Source organism: Orbicella franksi, chromosome 4, assembly GCF_964199315.1.
Source record: "Orbicella franksi chromosome 4, jaOrbFran1.1, whole genome shotgun sequence".
NCBI lineage: Eukaryota > Metazoa > Cnidaria > Anthozoa > Scleractinia > Merulinidae > Orbicella > Orbicella franksi.
This window is the reverse complement of record NC_138148.1, coordinates 25,030,777-25,047,474: the sequence shown is the minus strand read 5'-3', so window position 1 is coordinate 25,047,474 and position 16,698 is coordinate 25,030,777. Positions and strand designations below refer to the sequence as shown.

At 38.7% G+C, this 16,698-nt stretch overlaps 2 protein-coding genes across 3 annotated transcripts; one reads left to right on the top strand and one right to left on the bottom strand.

Annotated features, from left to right (window-relative positions):
- Window positions 1-15: 15 nt before the first annotated feature.
- LOC145485058 (uncharacterized) lies at window positions 16-8,105 on the top strand. Of its 2 annotated transcripts, none has more exons than XM_081463709.1 (4): window positions 16-193; window positions 3,456-3,525; window positions 4,611-4,826; window positions 4,911-8,105. In XM_081463709.1, the coding sequence occupies exons 2-4, from the start codon at window positions 3,456-3,458 to the stop codon at window positions 5,054-5,056; spliced, it is 432 nt and encodes a 143-aa protein (XP_081319835.1). In that variant the 5' UTR covers window positions 16-193; the 3' UTR covers window positions 5,057-8,105. The 2 variants fall into 2 exon arrangements, with proteins under 2 accessions (XP_081319835.1, XP_081319837.1); XM_081463711.1 differs by having other exon boundaries at window positions 16-786.
- A 151-nt stretch (window positions 8,106-8,256) lies between these two features.
- LOC145484967 (uncharacterized) lies at window positions 8,257-13,720 on the bottom strand. Its single transcript, XM_081463596.1, has 2 exons — window positions 12,712-13,720; window positions 8,257-10,671 (listed from the first exon to the last, which is right to left on the bottom strand). The coding sequence occupies exon 2, from the start codon at window positions 10,625-10,627 to the stop codon at window positions 8,930-8,932; it is 1,698 nt and encodes a 565-aa protein (XP_081319722.1). The 5' UTR covers window positions 10,628-10,671; window positions 12,712-13,720; the 3' UTR covers window positions 8,257-8,929.
- Between the last annotated feature and the right edge of the window lie 2,978 nt (window positions 13,721-16,698).

The following is a 16,698-nucleotide window of genomic DNA, read 5'->3' as shown; positions in this document are numbered from 1 at the left end:
CTGCGGAACCACTCGCCTGCGGCTCGTGGTTCCACAGCCACTTTGACAATGTTATGACACAATTTATCATCAATAAGAGGACAGACGAATAAAAAACTGACGTCAGTTTGTTAAATTTATCTCCAATATGACACTTTGAGCATTTTTAAAGTCAAGATTGAGTCTAAGAGGCCTGTCTTAGGGTATGAAGTAAGTAAGTAACTTAATTTGCCCAGGGTAGCCCATTCAGCAACGAGGCTGGTATCCATAGGGGCCCTGGTGAAAATTCACTCAAGTTATTTTGACAGCTGCTGAAAACAGTACAAGTACATCTCACCTCATCTTCTCTTGCTGAGGCAGCTCTACAATACGCCGGAGAAATTTGAAAAGGCAGCTTTTTTTCTGCGGTTAGGCCTACCGTCCGCACTAATCTGACACGAAAACAAGGCTTTTCGAAAATGCTCTTCAAACTGGGGGAAACGTTTTTGAAAACGGAGCTTTTCGAACACGAAGGCGTCACGATAATCATGTGATTGCCCTGATCGAGTTTTCCTCAAACACAAATCCAAAATGACCGGTGATTGCTGTGTTTTTAAATTCCCCCGCGTTGTGAGGACTGGGTCTCAACCTTCATGATTGAGAGACTTTTGTCTTTGAGAAATTACATTAATATTCAGATGCTGGGCTTTTATGCAAATTAATCCAGTTGTTATGCCTTCTTAATACGAATAATCGAGTCGTATGTTTGCAGGAACAAACTCGCATCGTTTGCTCCTCAAATCAATCGCTTTTCGTGAAGACAGATTGGTAAGTGCACTTCAATTGTTAGACAAACAAACACACCACAATGATGACATTTTATACCTTAATGCTTTAAGTGTTATAAGTGGGTGTCGTTCTAAAAGCGGACTGTGAACAAATATTTTAAATGTCATTCGTCGTATGTGCTAATTCTCCTTCACTAGATTCGATTCTCGTTTTTGTTCTGAATTTTGTGCCGAGCCAAAAAGCTAAGGCTGGGACAATTTCAGAACTGCATTTCTCATGAAAATTTGCAGCGAAAATTGTCACTTTAAATCAGGAATAAACTATACGAAAGATTCAGTCAGCAATTTGCAACTGGTAATGACAAGAACTTGTAGATGGGTCTAGATAAGCAGGGAAGAGATGATACAAACCGCGAGTTCCTCTCCTTAAAGGTGAAGTTAAATCAAATATCTAACAGAATGTCCGGTCCACTGGCAACGCGTAATCCTCCAACAATATTGTGTTTTTTTTATATCAGCAACTCTGATTATCACAAGAGTTTGTGGATTTTGAAGACAATGAAAACAAAGCATTGATGACCGCCATGAGTGTCACTTTGCAACACGCAGTCACTGAAAACAACAAAAATCTAACAACTGAATGACTATATATTCATCTTAATTCGAGCCAAAAAAACGTAAACCGGCTGAATACGCGATAAGTCACACCGTGTAAAATGAATATTGAATCGATGTTCTGATTACGTAACCGTTAATGAGAACTGTTACAAGTTTTGAAGCATTATCAGTTTACGGAATATTGATACGATGTATGTATTAATCACTGTTTACCAGCCCGTTGGCATCCAGCTTGAAAACTTAGAGAGGCACCACCGCATATCTATTACCAATGTTTTGTGGACTTTTGTCCCTTACGTATCATACCAAGAGAACATAGCACATTTTTAATGTTTGCAAGCATAAACTACTTGTAGAATGGTCCTTTTACTCCAAAAAGCTCGTTCAATCTTCCGGGATATAATTGACAAGGAATATATAGTCATCATAAAACAATCAAATGCCGATGATGTTTCACCAATTCCCCTCAGTGGATATAATTAGCGCTTAATCGTGACAGTTTCCGTCATGTTCATTATTGCTGAGCAATACAGGGGAACCCCGCGCTATGGACAACCGCTTATTGCGGGGATTTTGTCTGTTCTGTTCCGATAAAAAGCTCTTACATTTTCTATTACTGCGGACGCGGCGTGCCCAGTAGTTAGAGCGCTGGATTTGCAATCCGGAGGTCCCGGTTTCAAATCCCCCGTCCCTGCCACTGGATGACGGATTTGTGTTTGGTGTTAACTCCTTCACTCTTTGTACACCAACAACTAGCTTAATTTGCATGACATAAAGTGTTGCAAAAGCTTTTGTAAACTAAAACTAAAACAGTAATGACTATCGTGAACATATAATGAGGTTATGATAGGGAAATCAAGTTACATCGGTTTGATTTGGAGGAGGAATATTGCGTAGATCAAAGCAAGATGAAATGCATTTTCTCGCGTTTAATAGGAATGCACACTTCATTAGCGCGGATGTGTTCCACTGGTATTTGTCGTGTGAGTTATTTCGGAAGTGCGCGTGATTATTTGTTGTCAGGTATACATGAATAAGGTTTTTTTGCAGTTTCAAGGTTACTTGCGGTATCTCTCTCTATCATTCTGTTAATTTTCCTGTCACTGTTATCCTTTATCTCTGCATATTGCTGTAATATTCAGATAAGTTATTATTGTAGATATTTGAGAGCTTGTAAGTAGCTTTGCGTCCTCGCTGATTTGTGAAGCGATTATTCCTGTCCTTTGCCCGTGTAGCTATCAATGAACGAGATGCCTATTCCTGATTGTTGTCTGCGTTCATTATATCTAGCGTGAAAAAGATTTGTTCCCGTTTCACTACAGAGTGATTAGAGAACAAATGAATTTTGCTAATTGAGTATTTTAAGGTAATTATTTGTAGAAGTCATAGGTTCACCGATATCTTGTAATGAAGATAATTGTGTTTCAAAGTCGGAACGATATTTTCTACCTTTCTATAAAATCCATCTCTTAGAATAGAAATTGTCACTCACAATTTGATTAGTGATTAGCCAACTGCTCAGTCTCCCACCAGTTCGGGTTTTTAACAAGTTTCTGTTCAATTTTCAATAATTGTTCGCTTATTTCATTGTTCCCAATTAGCACAGCAGTGCTTAACACATCGACACCTAAATTCATTTGTTATTTATCTATTTCACATTTGTCTTCTTCTTCAGAAACTGAAATCTTTCTACATGTTATTCAAATTTCATATTCTTACAGACTATTTTAATGAGTACGTTGTCGAGCTTGAACCTCACAAGAGAACTTTAATTTTACTTAATGCTAGATATTTATTTACTTGAATGAACGTAAGGCCTCCTCAAGAGGAAGGGACCGACTTCCTTTTTGTACACACTACAGTCATAACTTACCCTGAGTCACATCCGGCGATAGTTCCTTATGTCGGAAAGATCGCCGGCATTGCTTCTTGTTTGTTTGTTTGTTGATTTACCATTGTTTATGGATATTTTGTCGTGGTTAAGGTAAACGAGGTTAGATAATCAGTGAATCTGCCTGACAGCAGCTCATATTTTGTTCCAAGCAGATATTCAAGCCATTATTAACGCCATATGTTATTCTAGTTTAACAGATGATGCAACTAAAAATGGTCATTTATCCAACTGAGATTATTCTAGCAGCTTGTATTAGTTTTCTAGCAGGTTCGTAAATCACAAAGTTTCTTGCTTGTTGATTTATTGTTCAACTTTGATTTTATGATGTTTTTATGACCTTCTTTTCCCAGCATTTAATTAACTGGTATCCCTACCAACCGACATTTGCTCGCAATAGGCTGCCCGGGGGCGGGGCATTTGACAATTTAGTCAAATGCAAAGAATTATAAATCGGTACTTTTAAAAGAACGAAATCTTGCTGTATTAAACATCGAAAGGATTAACCCTACGTAAAGAACGCAGATGTAAATTCTATTTCTGAAATTTAACCCATTGAAAACTAGCTTATGCCCCATCACCTCCCCCAAAAATTCATTTTGGTCTTCCATGTACGAGAAAAACGAGGCAAAAAGCGAGTATGGTGTTGGTGTTTGGTTGAGACAAAAGGGCCAAGAAGGTCAGTTTAATAAAAAATCCCGGCTTCCAAGGTACGTTATTGCCTGACAATTTCATAATAAAAACGGATGGTATTTTTGTTTCCAGGAATTAGCTTTCTCTCACGAACCCCCCCCCCCCCTCCCCACGGAGATTTTGTATGCGCCAGCTGCCCCATGGGGCAAATGTCAATTATGTCCGTCAAATGTTCCGGAGAATGAGTGGGCTTGAAATTGACATAGACATTGACAGAACTATTAACCTCCTGCCAGTTGTTATTCTTATTTGGGTTGCATGTGTTCATTTATCTTTCTTTCCTCTCACATACACATACATCTCAGTCGCTTATGTCGGCAGAGTCTGTGTTTGAACTTAGCGGCCCATCAGGCTGGTCCTTATCTCCGGTACGGTTTCCTGAACATGTAGTGATTATGAGTGTTCCTACTCCCCCCTGGATGCTTGTCCATCGCCGGGTTTATAAACCTGGGTCACCCAGTCTTGGGCAAGACACTTTACACACCGGCAGCACTGCTGATACAGGCACTGTGAGATTAAACTGTCTTGCCCAAGAACACAACGCGATGACCCCGGCAGTGCACGAACCTGGGCCTCTCGATTCGAAGTTCAGCGAAACAGCTGTTAGATAACAGTGATAGTTCCCAATTGACTATTTTCCTTTTTACTTGTTTGTTCAACAGGACAATCCATTTCATTGACGCCATCCCCCAGTATTCAACAAACGATAACCAGTGTTCCCAATCAGACAGCGACCGTCAATATGTCTATGACAGTATCGTCCAATTATTCACTAATTCAACAACAAACATCCTCTGTAAATCCTTCATCAGCAGTGACTGTCAGTTTCCACAGCAGCGTAACGAGTACCTCCCCAACTACCTCCCCAACTACAACAAGTAAGTCAAATACGTCATGGTACTTTCTAGCAATAGCAGCAGTTTGTTTATTTACCGTTTGCTTCTTCTCCACCATTACAACAGAAGATGATGAAGATGACGATATTGAAGATGACTCAGAAGAAAAGAAAAAGATTGCACTCATCGCTGCAAGTTGCACGGGTGGATTTGTGTTACTCGTGGGACTAACTCTCATCATATGGACTCACATAAGAAGTAAAAACACATAACGGACAATAAACAAGCTGATAAGAATATACATTAATTGCCCTACCACTTGTTACACACACGACAGAAGAAAATGAAGGATGACACGTCTAACTGACGGAGCTATAACGAATCATTATTAAACTATTTTCGCACGCGGTACGCGGTTAATCGCAAAGCGCCACACATGCGCGCTCTGTTGTCAAAAAAAATCCTCTAGGACAATCGTCCTGCCCTGAAGGTAGGCTCGATTTCCACTGCTCTCTCGAGTCTTGTTTACGTTCCTACAGCGGCTGGTAATCAAGCCTACCCTGAAAGCTACCAAGAAGTTTATTTTACGCCGACAGCATGAAACAAGACGTTATATTCCCTTAAAAACCGACAGGTTCAGCTTGTTTGCTAACCCAAGTAGAGGCTGCAACAGCCCACCGTATGCATGTATTAGAATTATGATGAAATATAGCTATTAACCAATTATTCCCAATAGCATGTATTAGGTACGCTTCGACAGCATATCAGGCGAGACTGGTCAAGCCCGGGTTCGTATTTTGGCGAGACTGAGCAGTCGAGCCAAAATACCCAGGGCGAACCCAACTGTGCAATAGTATTTGGACCAATCAGGCGAGTAATTTCAAAATCGCGCTTGATTACATACATACGTAAATGACTTTATTTTGTCTCGAATTTATAGTGTAACTAGGCCTGTAGTGTAGCTAAGGAACTAATATCTTCGAGAAAAATAAACATTGTAAATATATAAACAAGTACTACTACTAACTAATATGTTTGATTACATAATGAAACAAAAATGAACTAGTGCAGTTTCATGCCTGAAAGGAGACTGTTTTCGCGAGGCGTTTGAAAACCAGTTATTACTCCCTGAATTGTACAACTCGAGCTCCAATTACCAATTAAGGTTATTAAGAACTTCTTTTGAACAAAAAAACTCTGTTCACTGTTCTCAATGGTTTGAAGGCGACTTTGATTTGTTGTTGCCTCAAGATTCGACTAACCCTTTCCGAAATGTCCTGCAAATAGGCTAGCACCACGAAACCATTGGATGGTAGATCGGTAGGGAGTTTCGACAGCGATCCTTCGCAGCTACTGATGAAGGATGAGGGATAATTTCGCAGTACAGCCTTGACTCGTTTCATTTCTTCGCGTTTCCCTTTCTGTGTTGATGGGATGTTCTGTGCCCTGCGCAGCAAGGTACTGACTACAGATCTCCTATGGCACGAGTTTCTAAGCGTGCATTCGACGTGCTGCTTTTTGAATCCCGGGTACTATAACATTAATATTTCAACTGATGAAGGCTCAAGCGCCAGCCGAAACGTCTTGAACGAAACATAAAAGAATAGTGAGAGTCAGACCATCATCTTACAAGCAGGGTTTTACCAAAACCAAATTTCTCACTTGCTCGAGTCAGTCAGTGAAGAACTCGTGAGTCACAGAAGGAATAACATTTTTTTATTAGTTCAGTGGAGGTTAGAACCTCCTTGTACAACATAATAAACAGCACCACGTGGAAGTGGAGAGGCTTTCAACTCAAGGCAATCACAAATTACACAGACAATCCAGTGAACCAGTCAAATCTCAAAGCAAATATATGTATCCCACGCAAAACACGGGAAAGCGTGTGCAAGTGAGTCACGATTGGTTTTGGATTTACTTCTGATTGGACGACAAAGTGGGGCAAGTTTTAAACCAATCGCTTAGTGCAGTATTATAAAACGAAAGCAGAAGCCAATAAAGTCCTAAAGTGATGACGTCACAAAAATAAAATTTTTGAAATTATGGGATTTGATATAATATTCTTATAGAGGATCCTAAAAGATGCCCTCATCCCAAAAATTAGCTCTGAATTGCAATTCCTGATAGAGATATAAGGGATCAAAGTTTGATAGCATCCCATACAAACCCTTCAAAATTTGTTTCAGTTCCTTCAGTTTAGAACTGACTCAAAATTAGAGAGATTTATATGGGGCAGTACCAAATTTTCGTCCTTTATATTTCAGTTGGGAATTACAATTAAGAGGTAATTTTTGGCAAAGACCCTTTTTTAAGGACGCTCTATTCGAAAATGGTGCCAAATCCCATAATTTCTCAAATTTATTTTTTTGTGACATCACACTTTAGGACTCTATTACCCTGTGCACTGAAGTGAAAACTGCTCTAATGTTTGATAGGTGTCCAGCACAATTGACCATTTTACAGTTTCCTGCTCAGTGACCTGGCCTTTGAATGGCAGCAAGGCTGCAGGTGACCAGTTTTGATACAGACCTCACTGCTTTTGTTGTGTAAATCAAATTGTTTTAAGTTGGTATTTCAATGAGAAAAGCAGAGAAGTCTGTATCAAAGCAAAATCACCTCCTACCTCGCTTACATTCATAGGCAAGGTAACTGAGCACTCAAATGTAAAATGGCGTATTAGCACAGCCATGCAAATGCTGTGCTGAAGAGCTTTCATATAAAGGTCACACATTAATATCGTGTAAATGGAAGGTTGCATTCTGAACCACATGTGAAAGGCTCGATCATAGTTAATAGAGGGAAATAGTTAAGAAGCCTGGTAAACATCAAAGAAGCAAATAAAGCGGTTGAGATTTATGTTAGAAGGTTCTTGACACTGCGCAGCTTTTGTTTTATGCTCACAGACTATACATGAATTACGTAATCACAATGGTTAGTTGTATGAGCAAACACAACCACCTTTTGAATTTTGTCAGGTTTTGTGCAGGGTCAACCCCCAAAATAGCCAACAAAAACATACAACAAAGAACTTTGCCAGGTTTCCTAACCATTTCCCTCTATTAACTATGGCTCGATATTTGTACTGCTCGTTTTAACTTAAAATATTCAGCATGCAGAAAATACTGCCACAAGTGTGGGCAGCAATGTCCTTTATAGCCAAACCCAAGGGAAAAGTAGTTCTTGGTAGTTCACCTGATTACCGTAAGCTTTGAACACAATACACAGGAGAATAGGGGAGGGGACAGACAGACCAAAACTCTCAACCCTCTCAACACTTTTGTATTGGGTTGTGGACTGTGACTGTCCCTGTGCTACAATGTTATATTAGCTAGTATTTAATCTCTTATGTAAAACGTCAATAAACATTATCTAATGTAAGTTATCATTGAAACAAAATTTAAAAGCCCAGAAATGGAAAGAAACTAAGTAAATAAGTCTCCATACAATCAAAAAACTTTCTTGGATATCTTAAAAACTTTTCAAAAACTGTTCCATGTATATTTGGTAATAAATTGTTGACTTAAATCACGCGTCAGTTTCCTAGAAGAGCTTAGATTTGTAATTCACCTACAATAATTACAAAGAACAAGATACTAGTTGGTTTTACAGTTATCAGCAGTTTGACATTCAAACAAGGCAAAAGGGTCAGTTTTTCTTTTTATTTATATATGGCTAGCTCCATGAGCAGGCAAGATGAATCAAATCCTGTGCTGTGATTGGCTACCCGAGCAGGCAAGATGGAGCTATCTTGCCCGCTTGGGACTACCCGCCGTGTCCCGCAAGAAAAATTTCCCCAAAAGCCCTATAATGCATCCTTTATTGACCAAGATTGTTCAGTCAAGATGGCTGGATATTGGCCTCATTCTTTTTTTGCGAGTTTATGGACCTCGACTCCATCTCGGTCCATAAACACGCAAAAAAAGAACTTGGCCAATATCCAGCCATCTTGGTCAATAAATCATACGTATTGACCCTTTCACCTCGTTTGTATAACTTTTTGAACAAAAGAATATTTAACCGCAAGACTCAACTGTAATAACAGCTCTTCAACCTACAGATAAAAACTAAATGATCTGGAATTAACTTTAAACTAGTCTCTAGGCTTCATTTGGTCACCAATTTGATCATTTGATTACACACTGTACCTACAGCTCAAACAGTTCCTTGCTTCCCTTTCCAACTTTTAGAAAACTTTTCTTAATGGACATTACCTGTATCTGACTGAAATACTCTTTCTCCTTATTTAGGATTTCCTTTTCTAAGGTGTCAAACAGTGTTCCTGGTTGAACACCAGCCTCAGAGAAACACCAAGCAAATTCAAGTAGGTCTTTTGCAGTAAAACTAGAAAAATCTTTTTCTGAAATGGAAGAAAATAAAAATTCATAGAACTTTTTACTTCCTCTGCTGGCCTCAATAAATCCTCGCATAAGTAAGAATTTTTCCTCCTTAGAAAATTTATGTAACCCACGCTGAAATACCTCTGCTTCAATTACATCGAACAGTTGACTGCTTGCTTTTCCCATCCTTCCAAGAGACCAGGCAACTTGACATAACTGAGTAGTCGCAATCTGCTTGCCATTCCTCAGACACAACTCAGTTTCAATTTCTGTAACTAACTTGTTGTCATGCCTTTGGGCAGCAAAAAATGAAAGTAGGATCATCACAAGTTCATGGGTGTGAAGCATATGGGCACCACGTTTGAGTAACTCTTCCTTAACAACATCAAATACCATGGCTTTTGTAAAACTCCTCTTTCCAAAAGACCAAATGATGTCTAAGAGCTCAACATTGTTAAACCTCTCCACACCAAGTGAGACAAGACCATTGTCCACATAGTCAAAAAATTGCTTGCTTCCTTTTCCAGCCTTGCCAAATGCCCAAAGTACCTTAGTAATAAAACTAGTTTTGTTCAAGTCAGCTGTTGCTCGTCTTGGAATCTCTTCTTCTACTCTGTCAAACAACTTGTCTGCTTCCACTGCTTTCTTTGCAAATGACCACACAAATTCAGCTAAAGCATTACTGTTAATCATTGTGAAGTCTCTTGACAGAATTTCTTCCAAGAAAGCCTCAAACAGTTTAATGGAACCATTCTCTGTTTTAGCAAATGAAAATATTATTCCAGACAGTTGGTGATTTTCAAAATGACAGATCTTCACCTCTCCATTTAAAATAGCTTCTTGAAACTTGGGAAATATTTCACTTCTTGCCATGTTAAAGCTTGCACATCCACTCAAAATCTGACAGATATTTTTATTGTCAAATACTGAAGTACCCCGAGACAGAATCTTCTTCTCGCAAAGGTGAAACAGCTTTGGATGTTTCACTTGATTTATTCCTAGTGCCCACATTAATGTGGCCACATTCTGAGGCAGACACTTGGACACTTCTTTTGAAATAGAGTCCAGCAATTCCATGTATGTGCTTTTATGTTGTCTTAGTACTTCCTTCTGTTCCTCATCTCCCTCTATGATCTTCGCGATGCTATAGAGTATAGCAATCTTGTTTACAGTCTCTGCCACATACTTAGCCTCCGTAAAAAATTTCAGTTGCTCTTTCACTGTTTTCAGGGACATTATTTTCCTCTCAATTATCATTTTAACTTTAGTTGGGCGTGATGACTTTAAGTTAGTAGACAAGAAGGAGTCTGGAACGTTGACATAAGGCAGGCTGTTACTTCTCTTTGTTGGTTTAGCAATCACATCTCCTGGCCATGAGTTGCTGTATGACTTGCTGAATTCTTTAAAAGTATATGATGGAAAATTTTGACACAGGAAGGGACAAACTCGCAGAAACCGTGCGCTTGTAGACAAAGTTAAAGTCCTCATTCCATAGGCTGTAAACATTTTAATTGTTCACTCTTGTAAACTAGCCAGAATGTCTGCAAAGTCTGCAAAGAAACGGAAAACTTAAATATTGTTATCAGTGAAAGCCAGTTAATTTATATTTCTGTGAGTTCAGAATCTGAGAAATTCTATGACAAGTCGCTCATGCACAGTGCTAAAAGAAACCCTACAAAAGCACTGAATACCAAAATTGTTGGGGGAAAGGAGTTTAACATAGTTTAATATCCTCTAAAATAAATCCTATCGGATGAAAACAATAAATGACCTCTAACAACTGAGCATGCAAACTATAATGGTGAAATTATATTAGCCGAAGAAAGGTTGTAGCAATGCAGACAGATCAGGACAATTTCTCAATAAAATCCTCTGTAGGCAAGGGCAAGACCAGTACACCAAAGTAGTCTATTGTATGGCATCTGAGCATGTGCTAACACCCAGAACAATGAGACAAAACCACCATAAATGAGCGAAAACCACCACAACAATGCAAACAAAATCCTTGGAAAGGCCAAAACAAGAGTAACCTGAGTATTATACAGGCCAACCACAGTGCCATTCAGGCTAATGGAAGTGTAGGCCTGCAGTATCGCTGCAGAGATGTATCCCCTGGGGGGGGGGGGAAATGTTTTCTCACAGTGGACTGCACTAGGCTATGAGAGAAAAATAATGTTATAACACAGCGCACATGCTGGTCCTACCAAATTCCTACTGAGACATCACGGTAAAAATCTCTATTTACCGACGACCACGCGTAAGTAACATGATGTGTGCAGTTTCATTTTAGCTGCAAAATTTCCATGGAGTTTAGCTGCGAGTTCCTTTTGTTAAAATTTTGGCGATGAGAATTTCATTCTGAACAATTCAAACACTACTTCAAGCCTTAGCTAAGATGTTTACTAAAACTTGAGTATTTTGACTTTGTTTGTCTTTATTTTCATTGACTATTTTTGACTTTGTTTGCCTACATCTTCATTATAATTAATTTGAAGAAGCAAATTTTTCATCCACAATTTTAGAAACCAGATGAAACGTTTTCATTCAATTGTTGCTCAACTCATTGTAGTGTGTTTTTTCACCAGGCAATAGGATCCTTTGTTTTCCTTCACCATGCATTGTGAAAACTCTGCAGTCAACCACAAACAAAACATGTCTTAGCCCCCAAGTTGTTTTCACTAGGTTATAAAAGAATTTCTTCATGCTTATAGCTGTGCATATATCAAGCTCAAGAAGCTAGAGTTGCTCTCAGCTGTGCCTCAGGCAACTCTCACGCTCTCCAAACTTCCCACATGCATCCATAACTCTACATGAGCATGCTAAGCACGATTTCAATTCTTTAATAGTAACTCATTCCTTCACTCCTCGTATATTACATAGTCACAGCTCAGCATGAGGTAGATTCAGGCTTCCAAAAACTAGGGAACATTTTCCTTGAAAAATGTCTTACACTTGTTCTCTCGTTTAGTCTGCTTGGTCATTTCCATGAATTTTTGTTTCTAAATTACCAATCAAGGTCAAATGAAAGCCTGGAAAGCTAAGTCACAGTTGGCCTGGCAATAATTCATTTGCGATTGCACGTTTGTTTGTCTTTTTGACTGACATGAAAATTGACATTATTGTTTCTGATTGGATAAACAGCTCAGGAGCAAATTTCCTCTTGAAAATTTGGCATGTTGTAGGTGATAAAAGTGTTATGTGCTGGGATTAACTTTAAGTGGAAAGGACGTCGAGAAAGTGTAACTCTTTTCGTGACCTTTCACATAGTTGGTAGAATGTCCACTTTACCACCTTTACGTCTCATGAGGAGGGTTTAAAGAATTCTGATTTTAGGGCATCGTTCTGAAATGTGATGTACAAAGATAGGGTCATATTTGTCAACAATATATTAATTTTTTCAGCGATAAACGTATCTAAAACTTTTCATTTCAAAAAGGGAACACCTGTTAAGAAATAAGTTTTAGCTTAAGTTAAGCTTAAATTTGGAATAGGTAGCTTTATAGGAGTAGTTTATAATACTAACTCTAAGTGAACAAGTTCCGACTCTGTACATACTTCTTCTACAAAATTTAACTTGCATGACACCATACCTTAAAAGATTCCAATGAAAACCAGTACGGTAGAATGAAAGTGAAGCCTACATAGCATCGTAGCCCTCAACTATAGCCCTCATCAGAAGCACCTCTCGTCGCCATCTTGTCGCGAGAGATTGGTACCTAGCTGAGCGACCGTTCACTTGCTTTCTTCAACCCACAGGGCACCCAGGCTCAATTGCAAATTGTATATAAAACAAAACCATCTTGCCTCCACTACTCATCCGGACATAAATCCGGACACAAATGGTGATTAGATTGGTCGCGTTAGACAGCCAAGCCACCGTGCCATTTATTCAATGTCAGCAGATGTTACAAAGATTCGAAAACTATGACTGAAGTGTGAAAACAAAGTGCACCAAAGCCGGACACGAAAATCCCTAAAAACCACCAGGTGGAAAAAAATAGGGGGACGTATGCCTCCAACCAAGGCAGTGTTGCCACCCTTGGGGTTTTGGGTATCCTAATTAAACGCAGTGTAATACAATACAAATTGTATTATTGTGTACACAAATATAGTAATTAAATGACAGAACTAAAGAATCATGAAAAAATCGGAAAGTATCATTCGTGCATAACGAAGAAAAACCGAGAAAATGGAAAATGAACTTTACAACTGTACACGGCGAAAGCTGACCGTGGAATGTCTCACCCTGCTAACGGTAACTTGTCTTTTTGATTCCACTACACACCCCGAAGCTGCCCCGAAACCTCTGCTCCATGCCGGCAAAATAGTAATTTATGCTGATTCGGAATTATCACAAATTACATCTCTTGATGAGAGTAGCCTGTTTTCCGACCAGCGGCTAGAAATTGAGCTAAATGGGGGTAGCATAAAAATTTTGCGAGAGTTAAATTTAAAATAAGTGTGGACTTAGAATCAGGGAGTGCCAATGTGCTTTTGGATTTCTTCTGAATCAAGCAGTTAGGAGGCATTTTCACAAGACAACTCTTGAAAGTTATATTGAGCGTGGCACGTTATTTTCGCGTCTTTGCTCGTACTCTGTGTAGGCCTTTGATTACCGTATAAACTTTTGATTATAGAGAATTACAAATTATTTTGTGAACGTCGTCCGCACACGTCACTCGTCTTTTACCCAGGTGGTAACATATGCAAATTCACAAAACAATTATACTGATGGAAAAGAATTTTATATAATGCAACAAAATTACCAAAGCTTATCTGAAACGCAAATGCAAATTTAAAACAGACACAATCCATGAAATACTGAAGAAGCCTAGGCAAAATTAGTTCAGCGGAAACTTAACTCGGTCGTTTTGAAAGGTGAGCAATATATTTAGCATGGTGGTTCCTTTACAATATTGGCAATTTACATGAAAAGTGCTGGCAGGCGTTTGGCTAAATTACAATAAATTGAAATTAAATCAAGAATATAATTTCTTACGATTTTCATTTTGAATTAATCAGAAACGCTGTAACAACGGACAACAACTTAAATTACGAAATCTTACGATATACAAGTAAACTGCTTGAGGACTGAAATATTTCTCTAGCTCTTTTTCATTCCAATTATCGAAAGATCGAAATCCGCAGAACTCACTGTATAAATTGTACATCGCAGCAACAGCTGATGTAAGGGGCTGTTTTGTGAAATTGTAAAGTCAACAAGAGAGCACACCGTTTCAATTACCTCGTGCAATAAGCATGAATTAGAAAAATATGTTCAAAAAATGAATCAATATAAATATAAGTGAAAACTTGGGAAACGATAATCCAACTAATTTGCTAACGAACTTCGCTGTTTTTGTCCTGAAATCAAGGTCCAAAGTTCGAACTACCCGGGCAGCTCCTGGTTTAGATGATAATGGCGTTTTCAATCCAGACACGCAGTTTTTATGCAGTCATCTTAATTTCCCAATTTTTTACAAGGTGGAAAATGATTTCAGGTACATAGCAAAACTCAACATTTATAAGTATAAATATAGGTGATAGGTGATTTAGGCGTAATCTAAATATAGATAGGTGTAAATGGTAAAAGTTCAATTGAGGCCTTACACTTCTGTAAAATGACATTAAAATCGTTTAAAAAGAATCCAAGCTTTCGCCGATCTACGGCATCATCAGGGATAAGAAAAAATATTCCGCGTAAGGCTTATATACAGATGTTAAGTAAAACCGTGTGAAAAGCGAAAGAATGTGGGGGGCTAAAATGCATGAGCTAAATAATAAGATACAAATATGAATAAAAATGAATGATATGATCTAATGAGCGAGTGTCAAAGTACAAAGAGTCTCTAGATATGTTAAAATAATTATTAGAAGAAAAGGTCCCCGAATTCGCGATGATGCCGTAGATCGGCGAAAGCTTGGATTTTTTTTAAACGATTTTAATATCATTTTACAGTAGTGGAAGGCCTCAGTTGAATTTTTACCATTTTCATTTAAAATGCTTCTGAAGGACAACATCCAACGATTATAGATAGGTGTGTGTCTGTGTGTGTTGTGTGGTGTGTGTCCGACCATTTTATGCATAATCAACTTGTAAACTAGCAATCTGGCAGTTTTAACCCACTGGTTATTTCACGTTGCCAGTACTCTTACATAATTATAACTCTTAATTAATTTGAATCAAGTTGTAACATGAAAAGTAAAACAAAAGATGTTGTTGTGTGTTGTTTACCCTGTAATACAAACGTTTTGCCGAGTTTACCAAGGTGGCCTAAGGTTTAGCGAGCTGGACTCTGGATCGGGTGGTCTGGATTCGAGCCTTCGCAGAGGTCAGCGCGTTGTGTACTTGGGAAAGACACTTAATATAAATGGTTACCACCGATACCGACGTTAACTTACCCCTTTTTCACAAAGTACCTTATACAAAGTCCTATGGCAAAGACGACAGAAATGTTCCTGAACGCTTCAGGCATTTCGACCGGCTGTGTAAAATTTTTCAGCCTAAAAAAGGACTTACTGCCCAAAGAGCTGAAGTTGGCGCCGAGTCCGTAGCCACACATGGACGATCAGTGAAGGCATTCGTCAGTTTCTCTTGGCCAGTGTGACCAGGAAACGCTAAAAGGGTGTTTTAGAGTGCATGTAATAGCTATTAGAAGTGGAAATTTCAATGAACTCTTGTAAGGACACAATGAATTAACAACAAAACTTACTTCATCTCTTTGGGTCGTCTAAAGGAACAACCATAACGCCGACAGTGAGTTCTCAGTTCTCGCAATCAGCAAACAGTTTTGTATCATGGTCACGTGTGAATGACACCAATTCGAGCGACACAATTCAACCCACAGGAACAAGCTCAGTAATTCATTCCACATCGAACAAAGTACTACCAACTACAAATACCACGACACAAGGTCAGTGTTGCTTGTGAACACTACAACTGAGTTTTACAACAAGAATCCCCTATGGATTCCCGTTCATCACTGTAACTGTCTACATGTAACGAAACCTTAGACATAACACGTGACAAGATACATCAGGGACTGCTTGCTTTTTGCTCCGTAGACCGTAGTTGGTTTCAATGAAAAAAACCTCCTAAACGGGATATTTTTAAACAAAGAAAATTATGCCATCCTGGGCAATGCCATTGGTTTACTGTACAAATACCTGTCAAATGTATCCCAACAACTAAACACAGACAACCAAAAACTGGTAAAACCATCCAAAACATAAGTCATCCGGTCACCACGACCAAGTGTTTGTTTTCCGGTGCTGTTTTTATTTTTCTTTTCAAATAGTGATACTTATTGACAATTTTAGATGTCGTTGCCGTTTTCTTTTCCACCCACTTGTCATCCATCACTTCCTTATATGCTCTGCAATAGGCCCTTACAAGCGTAAAATTGGAAAATTTATATCATTCAGTGTGACCTAACCATAAATTGCGCCCCCACCTCCAGTACCCCCCTTCAAAGTAAATTGCACTCGGCAAGACGAACCAAAAAAGTAGCCTCTGATTTTCCAATTCTTGATATTTATTTCTGGAATTTACAATTAGACAAGACAATTTTTCGCGC

Excerpts from the sequence above, each read along its gene's own strand:
- LOC145485058 (XM_081463711.1), top strand. The coding sequence starts at position 721 with ATGTTTGCAGGAACAAACTCGCATCGTTTGCTCCTCAAATCAATCGCT. Across the intron at positions 3,526-4,610 it reads TTGTATTAGTTTTCTAGCAG|GACAATCCATTTCATTGACG; the intron begins GTTCGTAAATCA and ends TTTGTTCAACAG. Across the intron at positions 4,827-4,910 it reads TACCTCCCCAACTACAACAA|AAGATGATGAAGATGACGAT; the intron begins GTAAGTCAAATA and ends CCATTACAACAG.
- LOC145484967 (XM_081463596.1), bottom strand. The coding sequence starts at position 10,627 with ATGTTTACAGCCTATGGAATGAGGACTTTAACTTTGTCTACAAGCGCA.